Source organism: Protopterus annectens, chromosome 6.part1, assembly GCF_019279795.1.
Source record: "Protopterus annectens isolate FY-2018-M chromosome 6.part1, PAN1.0, whole genome shotgun sequence".
Lineage (NCBI taxonomy): Eukaryota > Metazoa > Chordata > Ceratodontiformes > Protopteridae > Protopterus > Protopterus annectens.
The window spans coordinates 420127829-420144052 of record NC_056738.1 but is presented as its reverse complement, the minus strand read 5'-3'; the positions used below and the strand labels follow the sequence as shown (position 1 = coordinate 420144052).

Here is a 16224-nt window from a genome sequence, read left to right as displayed (position 1 = left end):
ACTTTACTGTATTTCAACATTGCTTGGTGACATGGATGTGCGACTGATGGCATTAGCTTGTTCAAAGGATTTTTCAACATTTTCCAATAGGACAGAATCTATCATATCCCTGTGGTTATATATGACCAGCAACATTGCTAGATGACCACAGAAAGATGATGTTCATATATAAGTCATTTTTGACATGCGTGTGTGTGGTGTATTTATTTATTTTTGACAAGATTAAAGGTTGGATATGGGATTATAGGACAGAGGTGAAAGAGAGAAGCAAGAAGAGGGTAGAACGCAAGGTGGGCAAATAAGGAATGAGCAGAATGGAGGATGGATAGGATCATACCTCTCAACTTCTTAGTTAAATAATACTGCAAGATTTTGCTGAACTAATGGATCCAGTTATTTATACATTAATTAAAGGTCTGTGAAACTGCGGGGTATGACTAAGACTATATATATATATATATATATATATATATATATATATATATATATATATATATATATATATATATATATATATATATATATATATATATATATATATATATATATATATATATGTGTGTGTGTGTGTGTGTGTGTGTGTGTGTGTATATATATATATTGTAGGACAAGTGTTTTCTATTGGGAAGGAAATCTAGGGTAGGAATTCAGGGAAGTAAGGTGGGTAAGAGGGATAGGATATATCTCAGGGTGGAGGCATTCATGACTGACAGGGTGTGAGGCAACCCACTGATGGAGAAGGGACACAATGGTGAAGGAGATATCAGACAAACAGAGGGATGACAACTGTAAGGTGAGGACTGTATAACCTACAGGGTAGAAGGGACAGAATACAAGGTCTGGAGATAAGATTTGGTATTCAGAGATGCAGTTTCTGCCACCTTTGATACAATGGAAGATTAGTCTTCACCTGTGAGCCATCACCACTGGGTCCGGCCTCAGGACCTGCAGGCAGCACTGCGTAGGGACACAACTCAACAAGCTGCTGGAACATGCAGGCAATCAAACCTCCTGTACAGTATCTCCACCACAAGCTCTGCCAGCTCTTGACAGGTGAGAAACCTGTCACTTTCACTTGCACTGTTGCTGGCAAGAACCAATTTGCCAGCCTCCTGCACAGGGCTACCTGACACAAGTAATACAGGTAGGGCAGAAGGTGTTGCGGCAGCTCTGTCGTTCTGGAACCCAGATGTGCTGCATGCCTCTGGATGTTTCTATCAGGGAATTTGTTCTCAAATTAATTATAATGTGCTTCCATCTTCATGCAATGATGGGCACTGAAGAGCACCTCAGTTCTGCGATAGATGGCAAAATGATAAAGATTGTATTAATAATGGCCCAATGGCACTTTAATGTGTGGAACATGGTAGTCCTCCATCCTCCTGTTTGCTGCTAAGATTAAATCTTGAATGTGACTCTGTGTTCAGACAGTTAAATATAGTATGACCATTGGTCTTAGCCTTCCAGCTATAGACTGTGGAACACCCACCCCTCATAATGTTGAATAAATGGGCAACATAAGGAACACTTAGTAAGAGCTTACCAACAGCTACACATAGGAATTTCACATCATGGTTAAAATGTGTCATGGTAGACTTACAGTAATTTATTTTAATACATTCATATTATTCTTTGGACTTTAACATGAATATTAGTTAAAAATTGCTAACACATAAATGTGGGACAGACTTTTCAATGTGGAAATGCAAGGGTCATGGCTGTTTAAAACTTAAACTGAAGAACATTACTGATACTGGGAAACACACACGAGGTACGAGCATGACAACTTCTCAGGCCCTCATATCTACACTTCCTGTACATGAGTAGAGCTAACCAAAGGTGCCCAGTTGAGTGCATGGCATGGTGTAGAACTCAGCTCAATGTTTATCAGGTTTAACACGAGCATGACAATTTCTCAGGCCCTCATAGCTACACTTCCTGCACATGAGTAGAGTTAACCACAGGTGCCCAGTTGAGTGCATGGCATGGTATAGAACTCAACTCAATGTTTATCAGGTTTAACATCAAGAAAATTGAATGGGACGTGCCTTAATTAGTATACTCACTCATCATGACCAGAGGGAGTAATCTACATGACTAGAGCCACAGGTTAGCACTGGGCTATGGAAAACAGACTTTGTTTAAATGCAAACAGCTCCTATTGTAATCTCTAGTTGATATATAGTACCATTATCTGCTTACATAAAAGATATGTTGCTCTTTTTACAACCTCTTTCTTTTTTACAAGCATACATTTTTGTTTGCTGTTTACTGTAAGGCCAACAAGTGTGGTTCAGTTTTTATGTGTATCTACATGTATTGTGCAAAGGTCTGTGAAGGAGTAACTTGGAAATGCGCTGGTCATCATAGAATGTAGTCACTTTACTAAAGCCTTTATGAGATTTACAGTCAAACAAATTGCACTGCAGTACTGTGTACCTCAGACATATGTGATTACGCTCTAAGAAAGTGTCCATAGGTTGTGGCATATGATCACTATGCTTCTTATGTGGCATGCTTGTTAACATGCACTCATATGCTAGTAGTTTTGGGTTGGTTGGATTGTGCTTAGCACACAATAATGCCTGACATTCAGGTAAATATTGTTTTGTTGTTACATGTGTTTTACCGTCAGACCTTATTAAAGTGCAGCAACTTGTTTATTATAGTATGTATGTTAGGATTTGGAAATCCCATGTGAGGCCTCAGCTGGTAATCTCAGTGTTTTCCACAACAGCAGAGAAATGCCAAAAATAAAGCAGCACATTGGGCCACATTCACCAGCAAGCCCAAATTTACAGAGGGTGAAAATGAGGTGGTACTAGAGGCCCTGTCTCCATGCTTCCACCTCTGCTGACCATCCTCTCTGCGATCATGTCACCAATGTCATGTTGTCAGTGGTCAGGATAAAAATTATATCATGATCCACTAGTGAGCGACAGATAGGATCTGTGTTGCCACCCACCCAGCAGAGGCCATGACATAAGAATGTAGAGCAATTGGTGGTAGGCTGTCTGCTGAGATACCCCTTACAGAGATGGAGGAATTTCTTGGCCTCACTTAATACCAGTACCACTTCCTCAGAGTTCCATAGAGCAGTGCTGGATGTCGCTGCAAAAATGGATAGGCTCCAGAGAATTTCAAATGATAATGCCCCAGATATGTACTCCTGCTATTGCAATATTCCCTAATTTTTACTTATTAATCACTTTACAGTTAGGAACACCTTCTGGTATACTGGTACATCTGGTATCCCGATGCAACATCCATCTGCACAATGTACATGCAGGGTTATAAATTGATATCATATTTTTATAGCTGTAATATGATTTGCATGTGTAGTTGTGGTGCTGGGTTATATTTACATTGGAAATGTTTTATTTTAGTGTAGTCATGGGTGAAACTTTGACTGGCTCCAGGAGGATGGAAATACCACTGTCTGAGACTGGGGGACCTTTAGCCTCTGGTGATGATGGTGGGTATGAGACATCAAAATAAAGAGATGTAGAGTGTGTGTTGGATGCAGGGAGTGCGACCACTACATCCCCTTTTCAGACTATGGATATAATCCCTATGCCTGCACATATGAAGGTGTAGTGTCCCCCAGACGAGACATATCTGAATCTGCCCACAACATTCATGAGTGAGAGGTTCCACATGGGGAGTTGGTACAAGAGCTCATCAGAGCTATGGCTATCAGCCACCTTTTAAGGCTGATGTGACAGTAGTGGCCAACCAACTTATGTACAGGGCTGTTGCATAGGCAAGTTCCACCAGAGCCTCGGCAGAGTTTGTGAGGGTGATCCAGGCTGTACATGCAGACATACAAGTGCATAATCTGTACATGTGATTTATTGGATACAATGAATTACACATTGGAAAAGGCAGTATCTACTGTAGGTAATATATCAAGAGCAATAGGCCATCCTCGGAGCTAGTCATCTACGATGTCCTTGGATGTTAGTCAACCTGGCTGTAGACATGTAAGGTCCCACTACCTCAGTGGAAGCACTTCCACTGAATCATCACTTCTGGATATATCTACACCCAGAAGAAGTCATTCCCATGGTCAAAGTCATCATCAAGCTGGCACATCTTCCAGCAGAGGTCATTTATTGTCAGATAACACACCAGCATCTAACAGAGGTTATGAGATAGCTGGTGCAACTGTTGGCAGAGCTGGCTCTTGTGGGTGGGGATGAGTACAAGACACTGAAATTTCTGTCCAGCATGCCCTGAACCTGTCCAGTAGGCCATGGCACAGTGCTTCAGCAAGGGCTGAGGCTATGTCCCTGCTGACAGACACACTCATACATATATACCACCACAGCCTCCAACCATCCCCTACACCCACTGAATCTAGCACTTCAACATGTTAGAACCCACCCTCCCAAACAAGTTCTCAGCATACACTTAGAAGCACTTTTTATTTTGCTATGCCTCAGGACTCACACTCACACACTTTCTTGTGAAAGACATCTACTCCTTTACTTTCTTCTCCAGCTGTGCAAATGATGATAAATGTGCCCTGCCCTTTGTACATTACTACTTGAGCTGCCTAAGGCTGGTGGCACAGCATGCATGCCTGTGCATGGATAGCCCAGTCTGATGTTTTTTTAGGCATACTTTTTACTGTATGCATCTGCTTTGCTTTTCAACAGTTATGTTTTAAAGCTGTGTGCAATCTGCTGTCTCATTGCTAGTGCCATGGCATACTGTACCTGCCTCCTTCTGGCAAGGTCATCCCCTGCTGCTGATTCCTCTTCTAACTCCTTGTCTGTCTCAGCTGCCACTGCCTGTGGTGCTGGGAACTGTGATCATTGCTATAGGCTACTCTGCTTAAACTGCTTTATAACAATAATACTGTGTAACTCAGTATTTTTGCACACGTGGTCAAATCACACTGCACAGCATCACCAGATGTTTCAGGGCAGCAGAACTGTGACTTCAGCAGCTCAAGCACATTTTATGATGTTTCTGGTTTATGATAAGGCATGATTGTAATCCTGTTCGGTTTAGTTATGAGGAGTTCTATTGGCATCATTAGCCAGAATTCCAAGGATTTCCAGCGTCACTCTCAAGATCGTAAGTCACCTTTAGCAAAGTGTTGACATTGGTCACGTGTGCCATATGTGGAAACATGGAAACTGCCTGAGTGGCCTGCACACACACACACACACACACACACACACACACACACACACACACACACACACACACACACACACACACACACACACACACACACACACACACATACTGTAGATGATAGCCTGTGCAATGCACAGTTGATAGAATGATAACCATTATGGTTCATGTACCTCCTTCCCAATTCAACAGGTGGGGACTTTATTTCAATATGGGTACAGTTTTTGGTCCCCAGTGCTTCAGGGAAGCAGGCTATAGCACATAAATCCTGCATGCTATTTGTTCTGTCCTCTGCTGTACCTGGGAACCCCTTATGCCTATATCTGTACATTGTATATGCACATAGTATATGTATCATACTGTCATTTATAAATGTGGAGCTTTTCTCCCCGGGCCTCTGCTGAAAAATGACATTTTGTCCATCGGACTTTTCCTGGTAAACAAATATAAAATAAATAAAATTAAAATAAATTTGATCCACTCTCCATGCTGAAGTATGGCATCAAGAAACCTATGGAGTATTCTCGAGCCTGATGCCTGAGATAACCCCACTGTTTCACCAGTCAGTCACTGAAAGATCCCTGTAGCTAATAAATTTAAAGCCACACATGCTTTTGTATACCCTGGGATGGGTGCTCCCTGGCTCCCATGAGTCTGCAGATGAGGCTAACATATGTCCATTAATTGCTGCATGGTGTTCCTGTCTGCACAATATCAATCCACTATGTCAGAGTCATGGATGTTAAGTGTGATTGAAATACACATGCCTCTGGGGACAATATCACACTCCATCAGATGCAGTGGTTTATAATGGTTGTGGTAACCCCTATTGCTGTTGAGTACCTTACACTGCCTGAACATGAGCATCTGTCCTTGTACAACTCTATGGTAGTCACCGTGTTACTACATAGTATTTAAACATTTCTGAATCACTTTGCCATGTGTTTTTGCCTCACTATCATACATGCCACTTCATTATGTTGTTATTAACTTATGAGATGACTGGCTGGCCACGTTGTGTTGTTTGTTTTCCTGAATCACACACACCCTGCCCATGTTCGCTTTTCACACAAACTGTCTTAGCATAATGCACCAAGTTTAATGAATTTGGCCTAGTATCTAATTACAGTCAGGTTGCACTCTATATCTGAGTTCTTTTCTGTATCTCTGCAAACTGTTTTTGGTTTGTTTTAGATGGTACATGGTCTGCCATTGAAAGCCTCTGGTATCAGGTGAAGTTGTGGTTTTCTGGGAAATACCAGGCTGAAGTATGTGAAAAGGTTAAATGGTTACCATAACAGCTTAAAGCTAAAGCATTATTTTAAACTGTGATATACTAAATACAGACGCCCAGCTATATTAAGTCCCATGTCAAATTATGAAATAAGCAAATACGGATTCACAAATATTTGGTATAATAACTAAAGAATTAATATAATTGATAGTGTAACTTTAAATCGGATTTTATTAAAAATCAATACAGAATCATTTTTGTAAAAAAAAGAGAAAAACACACAAAAGGGAACATTACAGATGCTTTGACATGCTATATAGGAGTTAATCACACTTGACTTACATAAAATATGATATCAAAGACTAACAAAACTTTTATTGAAAGTATAGATATAAGCACATTTCACATTCATAGTTTGTGTTTAATGCCAAGGTCACTGTTATATTTTCTTTTCTTAACTCTTTAACCTTGATTAATTGCAAAATTCTGGAGGAATAAACACCTCAGGGTCCTTTATGCCGTTAATTATGTCAAAGTACCTGCAAGAAAAAAAAAAAAGCTTAGAACTATATATGGTGGATTTAACTTTTTTAAATGCCATGCATTTCATATAGGACATGTATTTCACAATCAGTTGCACTCTAACTTTATAAAAATAAAATGACAGTCTTTGTAATAATTAATTTCAGAAAGCCTCCTCCTCAGTTGTGCTGGATGTTTGTGGATCAGTGCATATATTTTCTACATTTCTAGGGTGTCACCTGATACCCCTTTCTCTCCATTAAAGGTCTCATTGACATAATAAGTCACTGAGGAACATGATTGAAGTAGCTTATAAATTAGACAGGGCAGTGCAACACTAAGCATTTGAACCCTCTGGCACAGAGCGCTACTGGAGGAAACACAGGAAACAAACATAGGAGAACACAGACACTGTGACATGCATGGCACACATTCAAATGGTCAGTGCAACAATTACATACATGAGGTAAATAGCTATAATGGTAACAAGGTAGCAAACGTAATCTGTGTGCCATGCTGTACACCCTAACTTCTAGATTTTTCATCCTGAATATACAACTCACTGAGGCAAGGCTACATGTGCTGTGCCTCATTTGAATACAATGTGCTGTTGGAAGTGAAGAAATACTTGCCAGGACTAAATAAACACAGCTGGAATATATGCGTGTGTGTATATATCTATATGTCCATCTATATATCTATATCTATATATATATCTATATATGTATATATATATATATATATATATATATATATATATATATATCTCAACAGATACATATACATCACACACACAGACACACACACACATTTATATATATATATATGTGTGTGTGTGTGTGTGTGTGTATATTTTTTCTCTTCAATATTTGTGTTTAGAACTACAGAATTATAATTCTGAATGAAAATATGTATTATTATCAACCCTTGTAATTATGTTACTGCAAGGAAAATGGCAGAAAACTATAAACTTTGGACCCATAAATTTGATTTATTCCTCATTATAAATAGATTAGGTGAAAATCTTTTAAAGGTTTAGTGCACTCAATTTCTGTATGTCACTTGGGAAAAGTGTTCAAAGTATTTGACTTTAATTTTTCATGAAGAGAGAAAGAGGTAAAATAGCAGCACTTAGAAATTAAGGATTTTTTTATTATTAATTTGTTGATCAAGCAATCTGTCTGGACACAAGTATTGTTTGCCAGGGATGACCCAGAGCAATTTCTGAATAAGTGACTTGTTCAGAGTTGCTCAGTAAGCCAATGAAGGTGGGAGGAATTAAACTCTGTATCCTGAACTTCAGGAAGCAGCTCCTTATTATAACCCCAGAAAAAAAATTCATCAATCGTTAGGTATTTTTTCTTTATAAGTGGACAATGTCCAACAGCAGCCATAGATGGATATATTAACAAGGTGAGGTGCATGAGTCATAAGTGACACAGTAATATGTGGTATAAGAAGGGACTGGGGAAATCTAAAATTATTAAAATCTGTTGGCATGTGCAAAGTAAGTGAAATTATGAGTGCAAGTTTAAAATAATTAACTGGCAAATGGGATGTGTGCAAAATAAAAGAAAAGCATGAATAAAGAGCTAAGTTAAAATAAGAATCAGCATGTGCTTCTAAAGAAAATGGGTATGAAGAAGGGAGACGTGTGAGAGTCCAAACTGGAGGTCAGACTAATTCTCACACAATTTCAATTAAATAAAAAATAACTGTAGCTGGGCCACAGAATGGCGCAGTGGTTAACACTGTTACTTCACAGCAAGAAGTTATCTGGTTCAGTTCTTAGCTGAGGCTCCTTCTGTGTGGAGGCTGCTTGTTCTCCTTGTGTTTGTGTGGGTTTTCTCTGGGTACTCTAGCTTCCTCCAAAGATATACAGCAGGTTAACTGACAACTCTAAACTCTCTCTGGGTGCAAGTGTGGTGTGATGCAGAAGAAAGGCCTGGCAATCTACCTCTGTCACCAGTTCAATCTCCCCTTCCCACCCTACCTAGTAAACTCCACAAATGGCTGAGGCTGCTCATGGAGTCATTTTAGCAGTTGCATACCTCTCAACCTTTTAGAGCAAGAAATCTGACAAAGCCATAAATAATATGAAAAACAAGCTACACCTCCATGACTGTAGAACTCAGAAGCTTAGTAAAATAAAAGATTTAATCAAAGTTTTAAAACACTACTGCTGAAATACAAAGTCCCTTGAATTTCACAAACAATAAGTGCTTTCAATAATTCTTCATCATATCGCTAATGATTTGGGATTGTGAATGTCTTTTAATACCCAGGATTTGAAGCGGTCTTTCTTTCTTCCTTAACAATAGACCAATCATAATTGTCTAACACAGAACACACCTTCATTTCAACCAATAGTTGGTCTTCTTAGCTTTCAGTATTGGTCTTAATGGAATCACCAATCACATTTGTCTAACATAGAACACACCTTTATTTCAACCAATAGTTGGTCTTCTAGCTTTCAGCATTGGCCTTAATGGAATCACCACATTTAGGCCAGAAAATTGATCTGCTCTTAAATTGAATATCCATCTAATCTCTTTCATTTCTGTTTTATTATTAACATCACCTTGTTTTGTTCCTACAAAAATTTGTTCTATTGCTTTAAACATAAAAGAATGTGTGGGAAAAGTATTCACATGTGTGGCGAGTGAATTATGTGAATCCCTTGTACGGATGTCTCTCAAATGTCCCAGAATGCGATTTTTAAAGGCTTGATTTGTTTTGCCTACGTAGTAAGCCGGACATGACATACAGGTTGCCAGATACACAAAATTTGGAGTACTACATGTAGCTTTCAAATTAAATACATATTCCTTTCCAGAATTTGGTTGGCAAAACGAATTACTACAATCAATATTTTCACAAGCTAGGCAGTTTCCACATCGAAATATCCCTTTGGGACCTAAGATCTGAGGTTTGGGAAAACCGTCTTTTGTACATAATAACCTTTTAATATTCTTCCTACTCTTGTACCCAAAGCTTGGTGTTTCCCCTACTATCTCCTTCAATTTGGGGTCTTCGGTTAAGATGGGTCAAAATTGGTATATTACTTTCTGAATCTGTGCATTGTCTGTACTATAGGTCATCATCACCCTTAGTCTGTTGTCCTTCTGCTCATTTCTACCTTGCTGTTTCCTACATATTCCAAAAGTAGTTTTTCTGTGATCTATTTCTCTGTTTAACTCTTCCATGGGAATATACATATCCTTTTCACTATAGCCCCGTACTTTTAAATTCTTTTGTAAATTCTGAATCTCTTTCTGTATAACTGCACCTTGAGTGCATCTCTTCAAACTTCTTGCAGTTTCATTCCGCATGATGTTTTTTGTAATGTGCCTGGGATGCATGCTGCTTTTATGCAGATAATGGTTTCTCCATGTGCTTTTTCTATGCAATGCTGTACTGATTTTATTCCCTTCTTCCAATATTATGTTAATGTCCAGGAAGTTGACAGACAGTCAAGACCATTCTGCTGTTAATTTCAAAAAAGTAGTGGTTCCATTTATATACTCTAAAAATGAAAGAAACTGATTCTCATTTACATCACAAAGCACAAAGAGATCATCCACAAAGCGGCCATAGAATAAAATGTTCTTGTGCCAGGGATTGATAGAATTAAGTATATGAGCATGCTCCCATTCTGCCAATACAAGATTTGAATAACTGTTCGTGCAGGGGGTGTCCATGGCAACCCCCCCAGCGCTGCCAGTAAATAGATTGTCCATACACAAAATAATTATTCTCAAGAATTATCGTCAACAACGTACATAGTTTATCAGCCTCTATTCCATTGAGGCTACGTATTAGAATTCCCCTTATGGTCTCAAACCCAAAATCATTGGGTATGGAGGTAAAAAGATTGTTTACATCCATGGAAGTTAGCAAGAGGTTACAACAACTTCTATTTATATCCATAGCTCTATGGAACTTCATAAGAAAGTCATCCGTGTCTTGCAAGACTGTCTCAATGTCAGCCAAAACTCTTCTGAGTTCTTTCTCTACAAACAGAGGCATAGTTTCTGTGACCCAACCTTGCCCAGAAACTATAGGTTGCAGCGGAGGGCCATACAAATCCTTGTGAATTTTTGGTAATCCACTTATCGAAGGCGTAGTCAGATGTGTTGCATGAAAGAAGTTAAATAAATCTAAATCAATAACTCCTTCCGATAACATATCATTCAATTGTGCTGCAACATTTTGCATAGCATTCTTAAAAGAAATAGGTGTCACTTCAGTTTATGTCCTCTTATCTTTTAACATCTCTAACATTTTATGCCTATACCAATCTGCCTCAAGTACCACTACGGTACCTCCTTTATTTGCGGGTTTAAGCACGATATCATCATTCCACTGCAGATCAGATAAGGCCTGTCTCTCCTCATAGGTGATATTATGAAAATGCTTAGTACCTGCTTCTAACCTTATTTTTTCGACCTCATTACTACACAGGCATGTAAAAAGTTCAACCATTGGATGATTAAGGGGAACAAAGGTGCTGGGTTTCTTAACAGCCTTTGTACCAGAGGCATGATTACCACAAATGTTCTTTAAAGTGACGTTCCATCCAAAACATTTCCGATCTATAACAAACTCACTCAAGTCTGATCTTAGGGAAGGAATGAATATAAGTCCTTTATCTAAAACTGCATGTTCAGCAGGGGTTAACACATAATTAAAGATATTCACAACTAGTGATAAATCAGCTAGCTCATAGTTTTTTTCCTTTTCCAATCCTGACTCTGAGTTCGTTGATTTCTGTACTGAGTCTGTTTAAAAAAACGGTAGATTATGATTAACCGGTATATGTGCTGCTCCTCTCTGGTACAGCTCCTATTTGATTTGAACTACTAGTGCCTTCTGGTGGTAAATTGGGTATAAGAGTATTAATTTCACCAGGGCCTAACGAATCAGAGCCATTCACCCTTGCTTGTGGTTGCTCAGCACATGGAGAAACCATTATCTGCATAAAAGCAGCATGCATCCCAGGCACATTACAAAAAACATCATGCGGAATGAAACTACAAGAAGTTTGAAGAGATGCACTCAAGGTGCAGTTATACAGAAAGAGATTCAGAATTTACAAAAGAATTTAAAAGTACGGGGCTATAGTGAAAAGGATATGTATATTCCCATGGAAGAGTTAAACAGAGAAATAGATCACAGAAAAACTACTTTTGGAATATGTAGGAAACAGCAAGGTAGAAATGAGCAGAAGGACAACAGACTAAGGGTGATGATGACCTATAGTACAGACAATGCACAGATTCAGAAAGTAATATACCAATTTTGACCCATCTTAACCGAAGACCCCAAATTGAAGGAGATAGTAGGGGAAACACCAAGCTTTGGGTACAAGAGTAGGAAGAATATTAAAAGGTTATTATGTACAAAAGACGGTTTTCCCAAACCTCAGATCTTAGGTCCCAAAGGGATATTTCGATGTGGAAACTGCCTAGCTTGTGAACATATTGATTGTAGTAATTCGTTTTGCCAACCAAATTCTGGAAAGGAATATGTATTTAATTTGAAAGCTACATGTAGTACTCCAAATTTTGTGTATCTGGCGACCTGTATGTCATGTCCGGCTTACTACGTAGGCAAAACAAATCAAGCTTTTAAAAATCGCATTCTGGGACATTTGAGAGACATCCGTACAAGTGATTCACATAATTCGCTTTCCGCACATGTGAATACTTTTCCCACGCATTATTTTATGTTTAAAGCAATAGAACGAATTTTTGTGGGAATGAAACAAGGTGATGTTAATAATAAAAAAGAAATGAGAGAGATTAGATGGATAATCAATTTAAGAGTAGATCAATTTCCTGGCCTAAATGCGGTGATTCCATTAAGACCAATGTTAAAAGCTAGAAAGCCAACTATTGATTGAAATAAAGGTGTGTTCTATGTTAGACAAATATGATTGGTGATTCCATTAAGACCAATACTGAAAGCTAAGAAGACCAACTATTGGTTGAAATGAAGGTGCGTTCTATGTTAGACAATTATGATTGGTCTATTGTTAAGGAAGAAAGAAAGACCGCTTCGAATCCTGGGTATTAAAAGACATTTACAATCCCAAATCATTAGCGATCTGATGAAGAATTATCGAAAGCGCTTATCATTTGTGAAATTCAAGGGACTTTGTATTTCAGCAGTAGCATTTTAAAACTTTGATTAAATCTTTTATTTTACTAAGCTTCTGAGTGCTACAGTCGTGGAGGTGTAGCTTCTTTTTCGTTTTACTTTGTGTATTTACTAGCTACCCCTAGGCAGTGGGAAATAATCTTTTTGCTTCAAAGCCATAAATAATGGGGGGACGAAGACCCAAAAATAGCGTTACTTTTTAAATATTGCTCTTAACAAACTTAGAAAGTTTGATATAAAGTTTTGCATATGTCTGTCATTATTTTCTGACTTTAACCCTCAATGATTTGCCAGAAAACCACAATTTTATGCGAAATACTCAAAAATATGAGGCAAAAATCTGGACAGTCTGCGAAAATCTGTACGGTTGAGAGATATGCAGTTATAACTACTTGTGGGCTTGGATGACTAGAGATGTCACTACAAATATGAGAGGAAGACTTGAACTGCATGTAATTAATCTTGCTGAATCTGTACAAGCAAACATTTCTCTGATATATGGAAAAACAAGTGTTGAAAATTATATGCATGCTGTTGAAAAGAAGTATGAAAATGAACTGTTTACTGGTAATCATGAAGTGAAAAAAATTGATACTACTATAGTGAAGTCTGAAAATACATCAGAGGAAGAGATGCAAGAATGCGTGCCAGACAGGCGGAAAGAAATACTGAGAACTAATGGACAGAATATAGAATTTAAATTAAGCACGGCCATATGGAATGACATTTTACCAGATAATACCTTTAAAACATTTGGATTAAAAAGTACTTTAGCCAGAAATATGCACACAGTTATGCTGTTTTGGCCACTGGGTGGCACACTTAGGACAAAGAATGCGGATGTGAAAATAAAAATATTAATTGTGTTTTTTCATTGATTATTTATCCCCTTCTGCCTGCCAACCATCAGTCCTCTAGTAGCCTATTAAATCCATTTGTTACCACTGTCTTGGAAGTGAGAGCCTGCCAAGAGAGGCTGCCATTTACGCAGTCATTATGTTTTTTTATTAGTCTTTGACCTGACCCTGGTGGCTGACATACATGTTCATTGACACAAGGGCCCTGTTTCTAGTGGGAGGATATGCACTCATCTGTGCATGCCCTCCCAGAGCATGTACACTACCTCAGGGAACTCAGCTTTACACAGCTTGGAAGGAGCCAAGCATACATCCCTGATCTAAATGTTGTACATTATTCTCCCACTGGTCTGTGTGGGAGTCAGTATTACAGAAGACTAGATGAGCTCCTTTCATCCATCCCTCCCCTAGGACATGCAGTCCAACATAGGCCACTCACTCCTCATTCACTGCATAGCCTTCCTTGCAGCAAAGCCACCTGTTGAGTTCAAGATGTCTTGGCAACAGTCAGGATTCCATTTTACCATGCCACAGAGTTGAATAGACCCATTTTTCCAGATAATGACATTTAAGCAAATGCATTTACCTGACATTTTGGGTCTGTTAGCTTGTGAAAAGCTAGTAATGATAAAGCAAATTCATTGAGTAAAACCACTGTAGCTGCACAAAGTCAGTCACATAGTCACCAAAAGAAATAATATACTGTCTAGAGTCATAGCAACTATATCCCCTATAATTGTGTTGATTTATTAAAAGGCTTAGGAAGTTTGCCAGGGAAACTTCACATATAAACAAAACCTGATGTTATGTTAGTGATATATGCTCCCAAGTATACCTAACATAACATTCAATCTCTAAGCACAAGAAAATGAACAAAGCCTAAAATAATGGTGGGATGAAGGCCCAGAAATAGGGATAGATTTTAAATATTGTGCTTATAATCTTAGAAGGTTGCTAGAATAATAGGATTTACATGGAAATGCATTTCCTGAAGTATATGAAGTCTGAAACAAAATTTTATATATCATTGTATACTGACTTCAATCTTCAGTAATTTGATAGAAAACCACAAATTTTATGAGGAACAGATCAAAAATCTGTACTTTCTGTGAAAATCTGGAGAGTTGAGAGGTTTGCAGGAAAAATCTAGGTATCTGCCAGAACTGGATTAGGAACAAAAGTAAATGCAGACATTCTCCCAGATTTACTAATCTTCCATGCAGGACTAGCTTAGTCCTGCATGGAAGTGGCTGTTTAGGAGCAGGACGGCAACGCACCATGCATATTAATAAGGCACACTGCCTGAGCTACTAGGCTTACACAGAGCGTGTAAGAGTGCAGGGGGTGTGTCTGAGAGCAGAGCTCTCAGAATAAACACACCCTCACAATGTCGAACAGCAGAAAGGGGTAAAAAATGAGCGAGACTGCTCATAGGTGTCCTCATATCCCCACCAACAGTCCCCATGTGTACAACAGCAACAGTACATATACATAAAACAAAGCAATCCTTTTATTTTGTTTTTTTTTAAATCTGAGTGAAGCTAACCGTAGGTGCGTGAGTGTGCCCAACACTTAGCTACAGTTAAAGCAGCTTAAAAGGCTGAAGAGGATAACGAGGAAGATATATGCAAATGAAGCAGCACAGCAATAGTGTAGTGGGCAGAGCATTCACCTAATGATCAGGCATTTCCAGTTCGAGTCCCACTGCAGCACAGTCTATTTTGCATGGCAAAGCACATTATAACCAATATTTGTGCTGCAAAGCCCACTAAATAACATATATTTATGAAGTGGAGTATTGCAGAAAATGCACATGTAAAGTGTCAGTGTCATAATGAATAAGGCACTGTTAAGCAGGTTTAAGCACAAATAAGCAGTGGTAAGCATATTTAAGCACTAGTAAGTGTGCTTAAGTGTGTTTGCACAGGGTAAGCACTGCCTACACAGATGAGGTAATGTAGGAGTTAACTGAGTATAAGAAACTGTAACCAGAAGTTAGCAGTGCTTACCTCTGCACAAAGATGTGCATACCGCTTATGACTGCTTTAAAGTGCCTTAATCACTCTGTATCCAACGGCCATGTTCTGCCCAGCAACAAAATAAACAGCCTCTGCAACACTCAATCCCGGGACTCTGTACATTACAATCAAAGTAGTTAACCACTAAGCCATCACAGCAGTACATAAGATTGGGGTTTCAACAAACAAATCCTCACCATAGGAAAATCAAACTGAACATATGAAAAGAATCTATATACAGTGTGATGCTGTATAACCTTCTACATAACATAAATATGTGAAC

The 16224-nt window shown here is 38.6% G+C and overlaps 1 protein-coding gene across 2 annotated transcripts in view; it reads right to left on the bottom strand.

Annotated features, from left to right (window-relative positions):
* Positions 1 to 6595: 6595 nt before the first annotated feature.
* LOC122805608 (ependymin-like) overlaps positions 6596 to 16224 on the bottom strand; it is a 114926-nt gene continuing 105297 nt past the window's right edge. For both annotated transcript variants that reach the window (XM_044075849.1, XM_044075850.1), the window contains one exon: positions 6596 to 6921. In XM_044075849.1, the coding sequence (XP_043931784.1) occupies positions 6855 to 6921 (67 nt within the window). In that variant the 3' untranslated portion in view covers positions 6596 to 6854. The remainder of the gene's footprint in view (positions 6922 to 16224) is intronic.